The following is a 20816-nucleotide window of genomic DNA, read 5'->3' as shown; positions in this document are numbered from 1 at the left end:
TAGATGCAGCTATTTTAGCAACTGGGAAAGGCCTAGATTTAATTGTGTCATCAGTAACGTAAAACACTCAGAATTGATTTTGACACAGCAACGGACAGACTCGGAAATTACCTTCGGCACAAACAATAGCACCACCAAGATTTAGCTGTAGTAGAGTGAGGGAGAAAGGCTTAGATGCAGCTTTGGCAATAATAATGCAAAATACTCCGAATTGGCTTTGACACAGCAATGGATACACTCAGAAATCAACTTTGCCACTGCTTTTGACACGCCTAGATTTGACTATGGGAGCGAGAGGGAATTTTCTTTTTTCACAATGAAAGCTCTGATTAAATTGAAATGGAAACTGGTGTCCCGATCAGAATAAACTAAATCTATCCATTGTATTTAGAGATTAATAAAGGTTAGTCTGCATTGACCCACTTCCCTAAAATAAAGAAAAAATTGTAACAGAGTATGAAATGCATGAATTAACAGGTTTGTAATAAAGATGGTATTGCAAACAGGCCAAAAAGGGTGATGGTGTTGTGGGGACATGAAATCTTTAATTTTTATTTCATCATACTTGAACGATGAACAGTAGAAAAAGTCAATGGCTGTAGCTCAAATGTTGCTCAGAAGCCACAGCTCCCAAGGTTGCTGGCACTATTTAGTTGGTGCTGTCTTTGGTAAGTGGTGCAGGGGGGCATTGCAATAATACAAAGGAAAAGGGCAGCATTAGCTTTGTAGATGGAACAATCCAGAGTTCTGTAGGGCTGAGAAGGCGGAAGGTAGCCCCTCAAGGGTGCCTCCAAACGGAGACAGTGCAGGAACAATACTGACATGCGATCTAGAGAGAAGATGCAGGTGTAATTAACATTATTATTGGGCAAGCAGCAGTTCGCTCCCTAGAATGACAGAATGCATCGTCCCAGGACTGTATCTACTTTACAAGGCTAAGAGGCCCGACGTCAGCACCATGGAACTTCATAAAATAATCTGATTCGTGCACATGGGTGGGAGGCTTTTTAGCTTTAGAAAGACACATACTGCATGTTATTGTATTGCACTGGAATGTAATAAACTGACTGTCTCTTCTTGCATGTCCATATTTGTTGTCCCAGACAACTGTATGAATCGTCCTGCTGCAACTTCAAATCGTTGACTGGGGGCTACCATTTCTTTACCTTTTGCTCTAACTCGAATGCCCCGTAATCAGGGATTCACGGTGCCCCCTTTCCCTCAGATGTATAGGGCAGCAACGTGGACTTCTACTCATTAATTTCTGTACCATTAAAGACTGCAATTGTTAGATATTCATAACACCACCTTTGTGGTAGGAGTGCACAGATCTGTTTAGAAGTGAAGATCTGAACTTCACAGGTGCATTTACAGAGTTCAGTGATGATTTCACGCGTGTCACATTAATAGTGTCAGGTTCCTTTTTTTTAAAAACATGTCGCTGCCTTTCTTTGGCTTTTGCCCCATGGCTGGGTTGGCTCTTCATTAGGACTGTGATGACTCCTAGATTACTTTGGGTAATCTCCATCACATCTAGTCCTACTCCTCCACCTCCACCTCACACTCTTTAGGTCTCTCCCTGCCCCCCACCCCCGTTCTCCCATCTACCCTAGGTCGGATCTTGAGACTTAACAGGGTTTGCAAATCAGCAGGGGCCTCTATAATATCCATGAAGATTATGAGCCTTCTCCTTGCCAGATGGAAGTTGGTCCACAGGGAAAGAGCTTTTCCCGACTGATTTGGTAAATCAAATATGATTTGCATTGTGCGAAGTGTTGAGACTGTGAGGAGACAGATGGAGCTGAGTTTAGAGGATATTAGCTCAGGTAATCTAAGCAATCCCTGGATCCTGACTCAAATCTCATGAGTCAGCATTTTTATTTATTTATATTTATATAGCGCACAAACAGCCCTGGGGCATCGAGGTGCTGTTACATGTGAAGCTGAGTTACAACGGGCGTCGGAGACGCTACACAGGATTAGTTGCATACATTCAGAATACATTTTGTCAAACTGTATATGTAGCATTTGAGAGCTGGTGCATACAGAATACATTTGTCCATCAGAATATGTAGCAACTGGGTGCTGAAGAGTTTTAAGTGAAGAGTAGGGTCTTAACTGCTTTGAGGAAGGCAGTGGGCCTCATTACGAGGTTGGACGTAGCCATGCCGATTATACCGGCATGGCTACCCCCAAACTTGGGTCCACTTCCGGCTCCCGCGAAAGTGAAATAACTGCGCCATTCCGACCTCGACGGCCCCGGTAATTCCCCTTGCGCGGGAGCCGGAGCCGGTACGTCCCCATTCCCATTTGAGCCCCCATAGGGCTCAATGGGAATGGGGAGGATGGTAGCAGCGGTACCATTCATAACGGTACCGTTGCTACAATCCAAGTTTGCTCGCGGGTGGCGCTCTGCACGCCTGGTCTGACCAGGCGTGCAGAGCGGCACCCGCGAGCAGAGCTCGTAATGTGGCGGTACAGTGACAATGGAGCCGTCAGCACTACCGGCACCGTTGTCACTGAACCGCCACAATCGTAATGAGGCGTGATATCACCGTCAGCCACTGATTTTAATTATAAAGAACTTCTTGAGAAAAATGACAACAAAAGAGATAGCTTACCTCTCATAAAGTTAATACTTGTGGAAATATATTTTTCCAACTCTACCTGTTATAGAACAACATTTTTAAATGCTGTGGGTAATTACATAAAGAATACCAATTTCACTGACCGCTTTTATTTACAAAATCAAACATTTCCTATACGTTGGCATTTAACAGAAAAGCGCAAGAATTAACTACATTTCATTGCCATTGTAGGTCCAATTTAGTCGCAGAGATAAACCCATCAAGAAGGCTGAGCAATAGTAGTGCTAACATTCCAGGCACTTTCCGTGGTTCATTCTGTCTAAATGTAACATTAGTCGTCTGTTAAGCAGAAGGTCCCATGGGGTAATCAGAGGACATGCACATAGGCATGTACCTAGGACAGGATGGCGGAAAATTGGACTGACAATGACTAGGCACCACTGGCCTTTCATGGCAACAGCCCATTTGGCAAATGGACCGCGTTCCTTGTAGTCCGGTCAACCTCTGTTTACTTTAACCAGAACGTGGGTTTTGCAGATGCCAGTGACTATTCATACTGCTTGATTTGGTCTGAAGTCGTGGTTTGCCATCTGAGCACTATTATCAGTGCTGCAATTCACATCAAATATACCCGTGGTTGTACTGGTGAATTGCCATATTATTATCTGATTAATTAAATCATGGTGGTGGCTGGGAGGAAGGTGACGAGGCTAAATGCGGACAATACACACCCCAATTGGGTTGTTGGACCAGAAAGATTGTTATGTATAACTCAGTTACCTACCACCCAGCGGATTTAGCCCCATCATTTTCTCTGTGTAAAAGAGATTGGAGATGTTAATTGAATAAATAAAACAACTGAAAGAAAAGACGTGATTGAGCCTTCCATGCCACTTCATGATCAGCACAACCAAGGATTCCTCTGGCTGGGACTGTATAATTTAGAGAACCCCAAATAGTAAAAATTGGTAAAGTTATCGGCGTATAGTCCTGCACTTGAACTATGTTAGACATAGCAGCAGGTCGCCGACATAATAACATGTTTAATAAATATTTCTCAAAATAGGTTAACTCTACAAAATGTAACTTTTGGAGGCAGCATCTGGGTATATCACATAACCCTGGTCAGACATTGGCCAACTTCGATCATTGTTGTATTTCGCTGGATAAATCGCCTTCTTGGGCTTGGCATAGTAGAAGAGGGCGTTTCCTGGGGTTGGAGTCATATTTGGAAGGTAGATGCGCAACTTATCCAGTAGGTGACCAGGCCAAAAGGCGTTGTTCTCCGGAATAGGACACTGATGAGCAAACTTTCTTTTAAGATTTCTGGAAAATTCAAAACCAGACAAAAAACATGGTCAAGGACTCATAGTCATTCAATGCGCAGCACATCCAACCACACCTCCCACCCCCTGTACACGTGCCATCAACTCATCAGCAGATTCTGAGCGTATGTGTATTATGAGACGGACATGGTAACAACAGTTAGACACAGACGCAAGAGATCCAGTTGAAAACCTTTATTTCAAACTTCAGGATGGGAGTAACGCCTAACTTGTCCTAACTCTAAAAAGGGACTTCCCTCAACTGATGTATCTAAGGCCAGTCTGTGTCTGTCTAAAAGTCCAAAGTAAAATGCTGCCTGTGTCACAACCTATACCTACCCTTACTTTTATTAAACAAAAACACAAAAAAATGATAGGCATGTTCTTACTTCTAATACTAACAATGTGCTGAAATGTTCAAACTAAATGAGTGTTCCAAAATTATACAGCAATGTCATTCAGTAGCTTCTCCCACAGCTCCCTTCCCCAAGTTCCAGACACTAAGGGAGTAAAGTTCCACATGGTTTCAGGATTCACTTCAAGTAAATGTCACAGTACCTTAACAGCTCACAGTTCTGGTTATGCTCAGCTTCACAATCTTCCTGTTTGGTTTTCTCAGATGCACAGACGTCAAATGTCCAGCTAGTTTCTTAGGCTGTTCTTGTCTGAACTCAGAAAGCAGCACTTTGTCTTTTCCCTTAATGCCCACAGTACCTTTTAGACTCAGGGTTCCCTTCTCCAAGTCTCAGCTCTTAGGTGTAGCTGTTGTAGTTATTCACAAACGCTTCTGGGGCTATCTTCCACACCTTTGTGTTCTACTTTCAGGCTCCCCCTGGTCTGGGCGTAGATGTGGGACCACACAGTCCACCCATTACAGGTCGCACCACCCGGGTCTGGGGCTTCTAGCTCTGCCCCTTTCTTGTCAGTTCACTTAGTTTACTAGGCTTGACTGGACATTACTTGCTCTGGCCATTTAAGTGTTCCTTTCTCATGTACAACCTTCTGGCGGCTCTCACTGTGTTTATCGATTGCCAGCGCCACTTTGCTTGCACTTACCTCACACAGCGCCCCTCAGAATGTCAATTTCCTTTCTCTTTTAGTTCACTGAGACTTTCGACAACGTACTCTTCCTCACGCGACCACTCACTAACTTTGTATCACATAAGGTTCTATTTGTTTGTCTTGCTGCATAGAGTACTTTCAATCTGAAGGCTTTGACAATGGGATTTCCCTACATTCCGCTTGCACTTGCTATATAGTATTTAGCCACGTGTATCACATTGCGAGTCTCTTTGTATTTCAGACTCCCCGGCAGTGATTTTGCTTGCGCATTTAGGCTATTTGCTTTCCAAACACTGAAGCTGAGGTCAGGGTCTCACCACTTGCCCCTCAGACACTCCCAGCCAGGGCTGTCACAAGCTGTGGTGAGGCCCGGGGAAAAATATGTGGTGAGGCCCCCTTACAATTATTGGCACTGGTCCAGCGGTGGCACCGCCACAACCAGGAGACACGAGAAATATCCCCTTGAGTTTAAGTGTGGAGGAACTGAAATATGGTTTATTCCTACAACTGCAAATAAGCTACAGCAAAGTTAAGTTTCTCTACTGAAGAAAGGGTTATGCCAGACTAACTGTTGTATCATATGCATAAATATATATAGGATGGCATGCCAGCGTGTGGTGCGATGCACCAGCATTAAGGAGTGCCCTACCCCTGTATGTGCATTAAAACACACATCATCCACAGGGACATGTGCAGTGGAGACTGGTGAGTGAGCACAAAGCAAACAATGGATACTTGAGAGGGGTTCTCACTCCCGAGACAATGATTGAAACATTGAGTTAAAATTGAGCAGTTTACATCACTTTCTATAAAAAAAAACTGGGTAGAAAGCCACACAGTTTTCAATTGGTTTTGTATGGTAGCACATGGAAAAAGCCAATAGTTGAACGTCACCAACCATGCACAGAAACATTTTCAAAGGTGTGGCATGCAGCATTTGCCCACAACATATGCCAGTATGAAAATATGTTCATGCTGGCTGTTCCCATGTATGCCCATGCAGGCTGCACCATTATATACCAGTATTACCATATAAGGACTATCAGCCACTAAAAATACCAGGCCATAGAAAGTATAGCCAGGCTGGCTGCGCACCATCAGTGTTATTACTGGCTAGACTGGCCTACATTCAGTGTGGTCCAGTTTAGCCATGTATTAACACTTATGTTTGCTCTACCCTTGATGCATGGTACTGTGCATCAAGGGTAAAGCAAAACAAGAATTGTCAATGGCAACAGTGTGGGCTTTCGTGTAGGCATGGGAAAGGGACTGCTGTTTTGGAATTAACTGCTGTTGATGGTAGCAGGTGCAAAATGGCACGGGTACCTCAGCATATAATAGCAGTGGCTGGCAAATGCCTAATACTTAGGCACACGCCAAAACTGTTTGCTTTGCCAATGCTTATTTTTAACAGGACTTCAGCAAAGTAGACATATGGAGCTTTTAAATAAAGTGGCTGAAGGCAGACCTGGTCAAGACATTTCTATTACACCAGTGGTGTGGTTACAGTGACACTCTAAGAATACTCCTTTGATAAAACACTGGCAGGCACTTCGAGTGCAAAGTTTGATGGTAAGGCTTGATTAAAGCTAGCTCAAAGTGTTCCCATGAGGACGTGTTTTGGGAGGGAGGGCAGGGACTGGGGCGGAATTGCCATAGGGATTAGCATGGCCATGGGCAGTCAATGAGTGGGCAAATAACCAAACAGCACCTACAAGCTTTGTGTCCCTCCTCATATTCTATTTTTCCCTATCTGACTGTACTCTTCTAATGCAATAGTTTTGGCTTATTAGTGGCACTTAGTGCCACTTAATGGCCCAAACTAAAAAGATTGCAGGGCTGCCGAATGTAGGGATGGGGGCGGGCACACACATTCACATACAACACTTTCACCCATGCAGGCATTCATTCATTCACCAGTCACACAACTCCTTGCATGCACGCATACATAAAACTAAACACAGCATTGACTCCCACATGAATACCAACATACACACACACATTTGAATATACATATATACACATTTAATTTAAAATAACAAAAACACTTGCCCTATTTCCATGCACCCTTCATAAGTGACCGTGCAGCCACAGAAGGATCGGATGGCCCCCCCACTTCAATCCAGCACGTAGACACGCTGCCTGACATGAGAAGAGGCACTCTCCTATCAGTCAGTGTTCCACAACCGCAATGTGAACTCACTGACTGACAGAAGAGGAGTCCTCTCGTCATTCAGTGTGTCTACGTGGTCAGCTCAATAATGGGAGCCGGCGGAGCTCATCTCCAAGCCCTGCCATCTCCCATTATTTTGCTGTTATTGCAGGGGCTGAGAGCAGGCAGCACAGTCCACTGTGTAAATAACACGGGTGGACTATGCTGCCTTCTAATCAGGCGAAGAAAGGGCGCTGTGAGGCCCCTGACGAGCACGAGGCCCGGGGCGTTTTGCCCCTCCTGCCACCCCCTAATGACGGCCCTGGCTACGGCTGGAGAATGAGCATGCCCGGCTTACATAAGGGAAGGTTGGCCTTGTCCACGGCCTTCCCTTTTTAACCACACTGGCACCCTGGAGACCTGGCTCCCTTGCCTCTTCATCCCAGAGCCTCTTCTCTGCCATAGGGTAGCATGCTGAACTGTCAGTCATCTCCAGCTGGTTTTCTCTCCGCCTTCTTACTGCTCGCCTCCAAAACGCCAGTTATTTGCAAGTTAAGGATCCCCTGCTGGACTCAGCCATGCAGCCTCCCTATTGCTGTGTCTCACACTGCTGCCCTCTGGACTGCTGACTGCCCCACCTTTTTAAACCTGCAGCAGATTAACAGGCTGCAGGTGTGTGGTCAATGTAGAGCATGCCTGACCTCCCGTTACCCAATTATCTGGACATGCCTGTCCTTTATCTTCGAGTGATTAGGATCTTAAGGGGATAGTGGGCCTTTTCTTATTCCTTTTTCTGGTCTGCAGGGGAAGTGTAGGCCTTTGCATGGGGCTAGGGTCACAATAGCCCACAAAGGAAGAGGGGGAGTAAGGGAGGTCGGTTTCAGGAAAAGGGTGATACCATGTCTTGCCTGTCGGCACTCCATCCCTAATCCCCGAAGACCCTCCACTCAGATGATCTCCCTCGCTTGTCCACCCCCAGAGTTGGGATCCAAAAGCGATGGCCCTTCCCTGGGGAGTAGGTATGGAAGTACTGACAGGTTTCTCACAGTATCCACTACTAGGCGTGGATCAGGGTCATTCTCACTGTCCTGTTACTCATGCATACTCTCCTTTTTATCATCCTCATTCATCTTGCCCCCTCCCTATTGTAGATAATACACTTGGCAGAGTAGACTAAAGGCGCTCTTAGAGGCAGCATCCTAAGACTCTGCCCCAATTTACACAGTAGCCAGGCTTTTACAAAATGGATGATCCTATGCACTTTTACCGAGAGTTGCACACTTGCTTGTACATGTACAAATTACACTACTAAGCATTACCGTATGTGATTTACATGTATTTCAATAATACTATTCTAACTGAAAAGGACACCTTGGAAACCTATAGGTAGAACTTTAAATGGTAAGTAAAATGTCAGTGACTATATGACATATGTGGGTTTTACCCAATAAATAATTATTTCCAATATTTTAAATAAGTAATTATCTTTTATTAGACATGTCATTATGTAACTACAACTATCGTGATGTCTTGAAATTGGTATAACAAGTAAAACATTTTAAATGTATTAAGTATTTCAAAATGTAATAAATACGCTTTTAATAATTAATGCATATTGACAATATGCTACAATTGCCTAAACCACACCATATCTTAGTTGGTATTTTACATATTGAAGACATACAAAACCAATTTATATACAAGCAAAACTGTTAGGGAGAATTCACATTCAATGGCTAATTTCCCTTACCTAGTGAGTCCCCCAGCAGCTTTGCTGGATTTTCTGGGGTTATTTCTTTCACTTACTAAGAGTGTGAGCTTTTCCCCCACTCTTACCCATGTTTGCCATGTGTGTTTCATCTGTTTTTGAGATTGTGGACTCTGGAGCACACCACTTCAGTAGCCCCCTTTTTTTGTGTCTTACACCGCACCTTCAGTGCAGTAACACAGGGTTGTCTTTTAGACTTCCCACCGACTCCATTTCTGGGGCTGACTACTGTCCCCCAGAAAAGGGTAAAGTTGCTATTAACTTTACTATTCATTTAACCACAGATCCAGTACACCCCATCTTACATGGGAGTACTGGAAGGGGTTAATCCTTAGCCCTTTTTATCTGTACCTCCTAGAGCATTGTTTCGCTCTATTAACATTTAGACTTGGCTGGTGGCAGTGGTATCTACCCTAACTTTTCTACCGCGATTATACTATATAAACGTGGTACTGTTTTAGGCTATTGTATTAGCCTCAAACTTAAACCAGCTTGACCATATCCTTTTTCTTTTGGCTCTGGTCGAGTTTATTCGCCATTTCTTTTTGTTAAAGTCCTTTTTGTGTTTTACTTTGTGCTGCAAACCAGGTTTGCCTTCTTTGTTCACTGTCTTTTGGCGGGCTTCTGCCAAGAAGCCCTCCTCTAGGCGCCTGGGTGTCTAGGTGGGCTGAATGTGAGGGAGTGGTGTAGTCACCCCCTGCACAGGATACCCTAGGAAACCCAAGTCGCACTTTGCCATGATTGGCTGAGGTGCTTGTCCGGGCTGGACAACCCCCCTGCTGCGTGATTGACAGCCAGGCTGTGTGAATGGGGGATTTTCGCATAAAAGGCAGGTCTCTTGGGCTAGAAGTCAGGGTCGCCACTGGAACTACAAGGAACCTAAGAGAAGCGGAGAAGAAGTCAGCTGCTGCAACTATCGCGTTCCGGTGAAGCCCTGCTGCAGTCCTGAGTTATATACCCTTCGACGACCAGAGAAGATCCAGTCCGGAGTCTTCTTCCCTTGAGCTTGGTGGGGATAACCAGCTCATCTTCTACAGCCAGAGGATCCTCTTCTTGGTCGAAATCGCTGCACACAGCTGTAGTGGTCCAGATAGCCATCTGAAGAGCCTCTCCTGTTTTTTAAGGAGCGCACCTTTTATTCACCGTCGCTGCTGCCGGCCTCATCCCTTTGTGGTGCAGATCCCTCCAGACGTCCTCCTTCGCCCCGAAGCTCCAGGAAGCGAGGGTCTGCAGGAAACTACCAGGAACAACTGCCATGGCACCAGCCTCTTCATTGAATAAGGTACTGTGTTCTGCTTGAGGAATCAGGGTGAACCCGTTTCTTCATCTCCAAGGCTTTCCCTTGTCTTCCCTCCTTCTTATAACTTTTGCTTCCTAGTTGACAACATCTAAGTTCTCCTGGCTATGTTGAATCATAAACTGTCAAACTGTGTGATCCTCGACAACATGAACCCGGTTCCACTTGACACTGGCTCCGGCCTATTGACTCTTGAATTTCTGTCCATAAGTGTTCTCTGATTCTGTCTGCCTTGACAAAAGTATTGCCTATGATTTTTGCCCCAACTCTCTCTGGGTATCTCAGGTGCTAAGTGTGTTTTGCCCCAGTAACATTTCTTGCCGCGGATAAGCGTTTATTTTATAAGACCGAACTGTCAAAAAGTGATCGCAAGTGTATTCCCGGTAACGTCTTTTGTTTCGCAACACCGGTCCGTTAAAACACAGGGTACTTACCTTGAGCTATACTGTACAAAGTGAATTGGTTGGTTGTAGTATATTATGCGTGTGGTTTTTGAATTAATAGAAGTGTCGTGTTTATAACAAATGGTTTAAAAATAAATCTACTTATTTTTTTTACCTGAAACCTTGAGTCAGTGTTTGCTTGAGTCACAGTAATTGTGGTCCCTTTGTATAATCTCTGCTACTGCTCATATACTCTTGAGATAAGCCTGGCTGCTCCGCTACTGCTACCACTTTAACATAGTAGTACAGGCTTGTACCAAAGGTAAAACTTGGATTGCCACCTGTAGTCTTAATCGTGTGTAGTGGTCCCTAAGGGCACTGCACGGGATTCTGCCTAACAAAAATACAACAAACACAAGAGACGAACAAAAGGGAGGGCAGGATGGTATAAAGCAGTTCATAAGTACATGTTGTGGGGAGCCCTCTGTGCCTGATGGAGACCCACCTGGAAACACTGAAGCAGCAGCGCAAAGAGATAGCTGCAGCCGAGGAGCCGCTGAGCCGGAGTGCACGCAGAAGTTCACTGGCACTGAGGAGGTGGCGGGTGGGCCCCTTGGGTTTAATTATTGTGGTGCAGCAAGACCGTGATTTGCTCATCGGAGCTCATAGGTGAGGAATTGGACTTCCGGTCGGTGAGTGCAGAGCAGGCTGGGTGCAGCAACCCTGGGAGTCACAAGTGCCCACGTTGCTGTTATGTCCTGTCCTGGGGAGGCCCAGGCCAGGCAAACCAAGGCTGGGGGCACCCAGCGACGTGCTGTGGGCACCCACCAGACATATGGGCTGCTATCACACGGCAGTATTTTGGGCAGGGATCGCCCTGCTTATGTCGGGATCACCCGACATGACATCATGGCTGGGGGCAACCAGCAGACAGCTCCGGACTGGGGGCACCCAGTCAGCCCGTGAGCACACAGGCTCATTCCTTTCCCTGGGGATACCAAACTCCATAGGGGGGGTAACGGATTACAGTTGCCTCTCCTTAATGAATTTTACGTATTGCATACCTCGCAACTCACACGCTTTTGGAAGGTGTCACCTGCAGGGAAAGTGTTCACTCACCTGCCAAGCACCTTGTGTGTCCATTAACTTCAATGGGCTTTCATACGCTCAAAACTAAATTATGTTTTCACCGCCATTTGGACTCAAAAGGTTTAGAGCTATGGGACGGAGGTCCTGCAGGCAAATAAAAATGATTGGTGGAGGCAGTGGATGTAGCATTTGCGTGAGCCAGCGTGGAAGCCTGTCTTGGACCGACGCTAGATTGGCCTGAGTGCATTCCACCTCAATCACATAGCCTTCTCCGTACCATCTTCTAAATAATATTAGTCAGGCCTGTAGAGTTCTGCCCTGTATCCCAGCTAGATGTCCTCTAGCATCACAAGTAGGTTCACACGTTGGGTATGATTAGAGGTGATCTTGCTTCTGGTTTGAATCCACGCATTGCTTATTGGTTGGGGGAGGGGTGTCATGACCACTGCTTCCAAGGAGTCAGGAGCAGCCCAACGCCCTTGGAAGCAGGCTCACAACATTCATTGCAGACTCCAGCAAGTCCCTTTAGGGACCTTTTGGGCCTTGTCCTGGCACCGGTGGTGCCAGGCTCATTGTGGGGACTGGTCCCGGCACAAGAAGCGCCGGGCTCATAGCAAATACAGAAGTGCTTGGGTGGACCTACCTGCAGCAGACCATGCTGCTTCCTTACCGACAAGATGATGTCTTCATCCTCTTCTGGCAGGAACTACTTTTCTTCTGGGTGGGGCTGGCACCACTCCCTAGGACTGGAACTCTTCTGGAAACTGGAACTCTTTTTCTTACCTGGGCGAGGCTGTGGAAGAAGACGCCTAAGCACTCCTGTGCACTATTTAAACCACACCCGATTGGTGCAACGTGCTTCGCGTTATTCTGCATCAGCAGCAGGACGCTCACCGTGTCAGCTCCAGGGAATCTTCCATTCCGGCTCCTGTGAACGCGAAATCTCCGGATTTACCTGATGAGAATCCAATCTTCAGTCTTCAGCAGCATCTGCAAAACAACAAAAAAACAGATTAGCAAAGTCAAGGTCAGCGCTTCAACTTACCCGATCCACCGGAGTGTTTAAGGTATTTGCCGCATTCTTTCTCCGCCATCGAGCCCTGCAAAGACAAAAGAACATTGGTTAGTAACGTTCTGTTTCTGAACGGCTTACCTGTACGACGTACGCTCCAAAGTCAGCTCGCACCGCACTCCGCCACCTGCAAGGCAAAAGAGAGACATTAAGGTGCATTTAAAGGCCTAGAACAGACTTTCTACTTACGTGCCTTCATATGCTCCATCATCTTGTTCACTCTTCGGCACAAACCTGGGCATCATCTCCGGCGCCTTCATCATTCTTCATCTGAAAGGAAAAGACATTAAGGTGCGCATTAAAGTACTGTGGCATTCATTCTACTTACGTGCCTCCACGAACTTTGGCATTCTTTCACCATCATTTCTTCTCAGTGAACCCTGCAGAAAAGGGACGTTAAAAGAGAACATTAAGGACTTTGATATATGCAAAATACGCTCGTGCAATTAACGGCGGCATCGCTCTCTACTTACCCTCTGCAATCAAGAGGCTGATCCCAAATCCAGTGAAGTAACTGGACCCAGAGCCCCTGCACAAGACGCAGGATGGAGAGCCCGGCATTCACCTATTTAAGACATCTCACCCTCCAAGTCAAGCTTTCGGTGAGAAGGGGGCCAAACCAGGGAGCCAAACGAACCCTACGCCTAACATTGAAGACGGTTTCACCGCCCAGCCAAGACCCGCGCCTCCGAGGGAACCAGGTGAGCGTTACAAGGGGGCGGGCAAGCAAATGCTCAGCTCACTTTCTGTTTATAACACCCCAAGCCACCTATTTTTTTTTGTAAACATTTTTATTGGCATTTTGTTAAACATAGCAATTAAGCAACAACGAGATTCATTAATGTGTCAACGTACTTCATGTCATAGCAGGCCAACAGATTAAACAGTAGAGGGGGAGGGATACAGGTAGGGCAACACGACAACCGGGTAGGGTGACAACATCGGGTAGGGAAAGACAAGAGGAAAATAGACCAAACAGTTATACAAATGTATTACATGTTCACACCGATCTCCGACAACACTGTCTCTTGTATAGGCACGGGTGCAAGTCACTGAGTCCCTGAATCTGGCCTGGCAGAGAGGAGGCAGCTGATCCCACCGCCTCTAGCAGTCTATTTATCAATGTTAAAGGCAAGATGTACTGGGTATCAGGGAGTTCATGGGGGTTTATCATCCGAGGGGTACAATGCAAAGTTAACCAGTGTCTTCCAGGCCTCAAAGAGGAGGCCCACTTCTTCACCATGAACATCGATGGCCTGACCCCATGCTGTCGTTTCGGCAGTGCTCCAGCGTTGCATTTCCTTTAACCACACCTCAAACCTCGGCCCCTTGTTCGACTTCCACATCATGGCTATACATCTCTTACCCAAAATGCAGGCCAGGTCCATAAATCTGGAGATATGTTTATGTTTGCTGGCCTTGGTGTACATCCCTAGCATACATTCCTGTGGGGTCCATTGGTATCTAGTAATCCCAGCATTTACACAGACAAGTTTGATCTCATTCCAAAACCTTTGCACTTTCACACAATCACAAAACATGTGCATTATATGAGCATCTGCCCTGCCACACCTAGGGCAGTCAGATGTTGCATCTTTCTTAAACTTAGCAACCCTGGCTGGGGTCAAGTATGTGCAGTGCAGAACGTTGACCTGGAGGAGACTAAATTTCGCATTGCGTGAAACATTTTTGCCAAGGCCGAGCACCCATAGCCATTGCTTATCCGTGAAATCCGTACCCAGGTCATTTTCCCATCTGGTCCTAAGCTGTGTGTGTTCCGTAAGTGTGCCATCAATGAGGGCTTTATACATTTGGGACACTGGCCTCCAGCCACTTTCCAGTTCATACATAAGCGACAGGAGTACATTTGGTTGGGGTTCTGTCAGCCAATCCGGCCAGGCATGTTTAGCAAATTTGGTAATCTGCATGTATCTCATAAATTGCCCTTTAGAGAGGCCCTCCGTTTGGGTGAGGTCAGAGAATTCCCTATAGGTACCACTCTCATACAAGTCCCCCCAAGTTACAATGCCCACCTCCTCCCAGCATTGCATAATCTTAAGTCCCTCAGGGTCCCATTTTCTTCTGATTAGTATAGGTCTGTGCGGAGAGTAGGGATGCGGAGACTTCAGGATTTTCATTGTCCTTAACCAAATGTGTCTGCCTACTGATAATAACAACAGCTGGGTGCATTGTGTCTTGGGGCGGGTGCCAGACTGCTTCTTACAAACTCACAGGGCGAATCTGGGCCTCAAGCAGGGTGTGTTCCATATTGTGTTCATCGGCCAACCATCTGGTGAGAAAACTAAGTTGCACTGCTAAATAGTAGAATTCTAGCCTAGGCAGGTGAACCCCACCTTGTTCAAATGGGAGCTTCAGTATATTTATGGACAGTCTGTGTCTCTTAGGGCCCAATAAACAAGACCTCAGTGTCCCTTCTAGCTCTCGGAAAAAGGGGACCTTAATATAGTAAGTAACATTAGAGAAGCCGTATAACAGCCTTGGTAGTATAATCATCTTTGTAATGGCCATTCTGCCCATGAGCGAGAGAGCCCATTTGCTTTCAAACTGTTACAAAATCTTGGTGACAGACTAGTACACACATATCCCAGACAGCCTACAAAAACACCTACACAAACAACACTATGGAGTTTACCTCCGGTGATAGGCCATTTCAAATGTGGAAACTGTCTAATGTGTAATTTTACAAAAAATGTTAAAAGTATCGAGCTAAAAACCGGGACTTGGACTTTAAAATCATTCTCTAATTGTGCAACCAAATGGGCCATTTATTGCATCATTTGCCCATGCAAATTGATGTACATTGGCAAAACAAAACGTACTGTTAGGACCCGAATAGGAGAACAGTGCTCGTGCATTAAGAATAATATCAAAGACAAACCATTAGTAGATCATTTCAACAAGATGAAACATTCTCACAATGATATGACATGGTTTGTGCTGCAAACTCTTGACGCTCATCCCCGAGGAGGTGATAGGGACTTGAACCTGCAGAAATTTGAGCAAAAATGGATCTACAAGCAAGATACGGTGAAGGGTGGTCTAAATCTTTATATCGAATGGAACCTGTTCCTACACAAATAGCTCCCTGATATATATTGCCTCAGCAATCATTGCCTATGCCATAATCAAACATGGCCTCTTTTACACAATTGGCTTTGTCCAAGAGAAACTTATGTAAGCACAACTGTAACACACGTTTTCCGCCTCTATCCACCTATTTGGTCTACCTACACGTAATAAGTAAAGCTTTCCCTCTCATTCAGCTTAAAAGAGATTACCAAGTGGACCCTAGTCTCTCAAGCCCCCCCTAAATGGCCCGGCGACCCTATGAATATCTCTTATCAAGTCTGTTGTCACAGACAAATATTAGACATATGCCACACCTCTCTCTTTTTGGCATACATGTGGCCCCATTGGCGTTTTCGAGCCTTGTCAATTATCACAGCGCCACTGCGTACATGGCTCGCATTAGACACTCCAAAATGGCCAATATGAAGCACGAGCAAGACATCAAGCTAGCTTTGCTAAAGTATCATACTCTGCCTATGGACCTGTGTACACTTGGCAAAGTGTTTATAAACCTTCCACATTGGACCGGTTTTTCGGTCACTGTACCTTTAAATTAACAAAGGGATCATTTCAGACACCAGACTCCTTTTTTTCCCCTTACTAGATTTGCACTGGGTTTGGTCAATGCCATTATGCCAATGGATGCAGGGCATCCTTTAGAAACTTAAAGATGGCCGTTTTCCTTCACACCTTGCTCACGCCTACACGTGAGTATTTAACCATGTGACAAACATCACATGACCTATTAGACGAACTTGGTAATGTTGATGTCGCCGCAGTAGAAGAACCGAGGGCTCTAACTCACAAGTAAGTTCTCCCTCACCCACGAATAGACCAGATTCTTCCTCGGCAACAATAACTAGCATTTTAATAGCCTCTGCATCCTCTCGTGTCTTTCAGAACGGCATTACTGCACGCGTTAGATTTGGCATGCATATGACGTATTGGACGAACTCGCTAATGGTGACGCCATCGAAGTAGAGGCACCGAGGGCTTGTACCCACAAGTAAGTTCTCCCTTACCCACAAACAGATTAGATTCTTCAACGGCAACGCAAACCAGCATTTTCTATGTTATAGCTTTTGCATCCGTTCGTGTCTTTTCAGAACGGCAGGACTGCACGCGTTTTATTTGGTACGCACAACAGCAGAATTACGGGAACCCTTATTCCGAATCTCTCTGTGCTGTTTACATTTATATCTACGCGATGATCTACCCAAGGTATGAAGCAACATAGATATGCATTCATGCAAGATGGAACAGAATAAAACATATATATTTCTGATCACGCACTAATGTGCGTTTGTCTGCACTTCTTGTATCTTTTATACAGCTAGGAATGGCTACCATTGACACCTTCGGTCCTCGAGACGCCTACCAAATATTGACACAGATTGTGTGATTTAAAAAGAACATTCCGGTGAAGCTCAACCGTAAGGAACCACATTATTTTTATGTTGCACAGAATGGGGCAATTATATTAATCTCCATTCTTTGTCTGATGGAACCACTAACGATGTGTCTCCACACGCAAATGCAATTAGATAAATAATATACTTCCAACAGCCCAACAACAATGGCGATTTAAATAACAGAGATATATACATGATTAACCATGAACATACCCAGGTTGCACACTTTATATGAAATACAATGGCTAATTTTTCACATGAACTGTTATGGCATGTGTTACTATTGCCACTCACAACACAGCTAGTTTTTAACATATTTTTTTGTTTGTCCTTAGAGATACATCCCTAGACATCCCATACTCACTAAGAAGAATACGACACCTGGGCCTCAGCTGTCGTTTTTCCGTGTCCTGACGAAAGCCTTATCTGGTCCTATATTCATCTAATGGACATCAGTCACCTGTTTTATCTCTGAAGACTGTATTCTTTTAAGGCTGGAAACAGAATCATCCTGTCGACACACCCCCCACACGGGCTAACGTTTACATACTGTCCCGACTGGGGTTTATACAGAAGTATTACCATTCTATGTCTATATGATGAAGTCACTCTTGTCACTACTAACATTCACCTTTGAAAATACAATAGGTTTGATGTATAACTTGAATTAAGTCAACAGATCTATGTGATTGTTTGCACATGACTTTCGCCTTATAGGACTGTGATTTCTCTTTGTTTTGTTCTATGTTTTTTAACATATTGGACCTATCAAGCTCCAATTTTTTAACATGTATTAGAAAAATAAAATCAAATAATTGTTCTATTGCAATACTAGCTTGGTGTAAATCTTGTGATATTTGTTTGACACAAGAATGTGATTTACTTTTGCCCCATTTCAGTTCATATTAACCAGCCTAGCAGTGTGACACCATTAGGTAGCTTGTTTCGGGAACCTCCCCCTTTTTCTATCTGTCTTTGACCACATCCCACAAGCCCCTATCCAAAAAAGTGGTCTCTCTCAGCTCATATAGCTATATTCGGGGGAAAAAGACATGACTTGTTTCTGTTAAATGTGATCCCCGACAGTCTAGCAAAATAGTTCAATATTTTCAGTATCAGGGGCAGGCTTTGTTGTGGCTGGCAGAGGTAGAGTAGCACATCGTTTGCATACAATGAAAGCAAGTGAGTAGTATTTCCTATACGTATCCCGGCTTCCAGATATTCTTGCCTAAGGTACGCTGCAAGAGAGTCTGAATGTATCAGCGTCGCTATACATCTCCGGAGACGGGATGCAAGCATAGTTGTCAATAGCTTAACATCCGAGTTCAGCATAGCCAGTGGCCTATACGAGTCACATGTGTCCGCCGGTTTCCCGAGTTTGAGAATGGGTACGACCCACATTTCCTGCATCGTGTCCGAGAGTTTCCCTGTCTCAAAAGCCACCTCGAAGACCTTTAGGAGCGTTGGTGCCAGCTCTCCTTTGTATATCCTTTTAGAACTCGGCCTGGAGGTCATCTCTTCCCGGCGCTTTTCCAGCAGCGAATGTAGCTATCGCATCCTCCAGGTCCTGTAAGGTAAAAGGTTGATCTAAGAGGTCACACTGACCACTAGTGAGCGAGGGAAGCGTGATTTCAGTGAAGACATCTGAAATATGTGAACTGTGACTGTATAATGTAGCATAGTAGGTGTCACGCCGCCTGTCCTGGGGTCTCCTTACCCGCTACGGCGCTCCCCGTCCTGGAGGTTGTATCCCCGCTTTCGGCTTCGGGGTCCGGGGCTGTCCTGGGTCTCGGGCGCTTCCGGGTCTCCTGTGCGCACTGCTTTGCGCATGCGCGGGCGTCCGCTCTCAGCGCATTCGCGGTGCGCAGGATGCTCGATGCGGGGAGATCTGCAGCTCAAGCCTCGTTGTGGGTTATCCAATGCCTGGGAGGCGGCACGGCTTGCGTTGCAAGCCTCCCAGGTGCTGGTGGGCCTATTTAAGGAGCCCTGATCCTTTTCCAAACCGCGTCTCAACGCGGTTTGTTCGGATCGTTTCTTCGCTGCCCTTGTGTTGCCTTTCCGTTTTCCTGTTGTCTTCCTCCTGCCCTTGTTCTGCCTGGGGCACCCCTGTCTCCTTACCTGTTCTGCCTCGCTCCCTCCATCCTGCTTCCTTCCTGATTCTGAGTTCCTGCTGGCCCTCCTTGGTTCTGGTCCCTGTCATTCCTTTCCTGCCTGTCCGGCTCAGTCCTTCCTGATTCCATCTGGCTCTGAGTTCCCACTGCTCCTTCTGGTTCCCGTGCTCATCTCGTTTAACAGCCTGCTCCTCTTGCTGCCTAGTCTTCGCTCCTGGAGGTACTGTTCTGCTTCTGGTCTCCTGATCTTCATCAGCTTCCGTCGGGATCACCCTGCCTCCTGTGGACCTTGAACCTTCTACTCAGAGGCTCCCCCTGCCAGTGCTTGCACTGTCCTGACGCCACGCAAATCAGGGGTGAGCCAACCCGTGGCGTTGGGAGCCGGTTCACCTCCAATCCGGTTCCATTCGGGCTGGTGTTGGGCTGGTTCCCCGCACCATCAGTCACGTCTCCTCGGATCATCTGACAGCCTGGCCTCATCACCAAGGAACCCAACCGGACGAACAGGTACGCAGCGTTCTCGTGACGCTATTTACAACAGTAGGTGACAAATTTGTCATTAATAGTGGATTGTGCTCTCCAGGGTTCCCCACATTCACCCCTCAAGAGCGTAATCAGTGTTTTGGGGTGCTCCTTCTGGCATAGCCACGCTAGGAGCTTCCCTGACCTGTCTCCCTCTGCATGCATGAGCGCTGTTTTGGTGGCATAATCAAACTTTGACAGCCGTTCCAAAGTGGTCTGGCAGTTCAGCCGAGCTTCTCGGAGTGGGCGTTTCCGCTGCTTGCCTTATCGGCAGTTTAACTTCCAAATCCTGCACCCTACTTTTGAGCGCCTCCAGGTCTATTTTGAGTTGCCTTTGGACACCTCCAGCTCTAGCTATGACCTCCCCCTAGTGACCACCTTCAAGGTTTCGCAGACCGTTGGCCACTTACTAACACTGGCAATGTTTTCCTCGAGGGAAAAGGACAGTGCATCTCGGAGTTGTTCACGGAAGGCTGTATCTCGCAGAGCGTCTGTAGGTAGGCGCCACATCGGGACCGGGGCTCGCAGTGCTTGACAGCCCCACACCACAACAAGGGGTGAGTGATCCGAGATCACGCGGCCCATGTACTTTGCACTGGTAAAGTGCAGCAAGTGCTCAACACCTACAAAGACATAATCTAGCCTTGTATGGAGACTGTGTAATGAGGAATAGTAAGAGTATTCAGTCCGATTCGGGTGCATCTCACGCCACACTTCCGTGATGGCCAGATCAGTCAGAGCAGTGTTAAGAGCTGTTCCTGCGGAGGTATTCCTAAGTGGTGTGGATCTGTCTTGCGTGTTGTCACATACACAATTAAAATCTACACCCCATATAAAGAAGGATTCCCTGTGAGGTGCAATACGTGTGGTTAGTTTCTGGACATGTGATGGTATGGCATGGTTCGGCAAATAAAACCACCTCTACCCCCTCAATATATCCTCCAA

General features: G+C 46.1%; 1 protein-coding gene across 2 annotated transcripts in view; it reads right to left on the bottom strand.

Annotated features, from left to right (window-relative positions):
• Positions 1–2721: 2721 nt before the first annotated feature.
• Positions 2722–20816, bottom strand: part of EFCAB12 (EF-hand calcium binding domain 12) — a 921238-nt gene continuing 903143 nt past the window's right edge. For both annotated transcript variants that reach the window (XM_069643454.1, XM_069643455.1), the window contains one exon: positions 2722–3914. In XM_069643454.1, the coding sequence (XP_069499555.1) occupies positions 3662–3914 (253 nt within the window). In that variant the 3' untranslated portion in view covers positions 2722–3661. The remainder of the gene's footprint in view (positions 3915–20816) is intronic.

Source organism: Ambystoma mexicanum, chromosome 2p (genome assembly GCF_040938575.1).
Source record: "Ambystoma mexicanum isolate Mex_15411 chromosome 2p, UKY_AmexF1_1, whole genome shotgun sequence".
NCBI classification, from domain to species: Eukaryota; Metazoa; Chordata; class Amphibia; order Caudata; family Ambystomatidae; genus Ambystoma; species Ambystoma mexicanum.
This window is presented reverse-complemented; position numbering and strand designations above follow the sequence as displayed.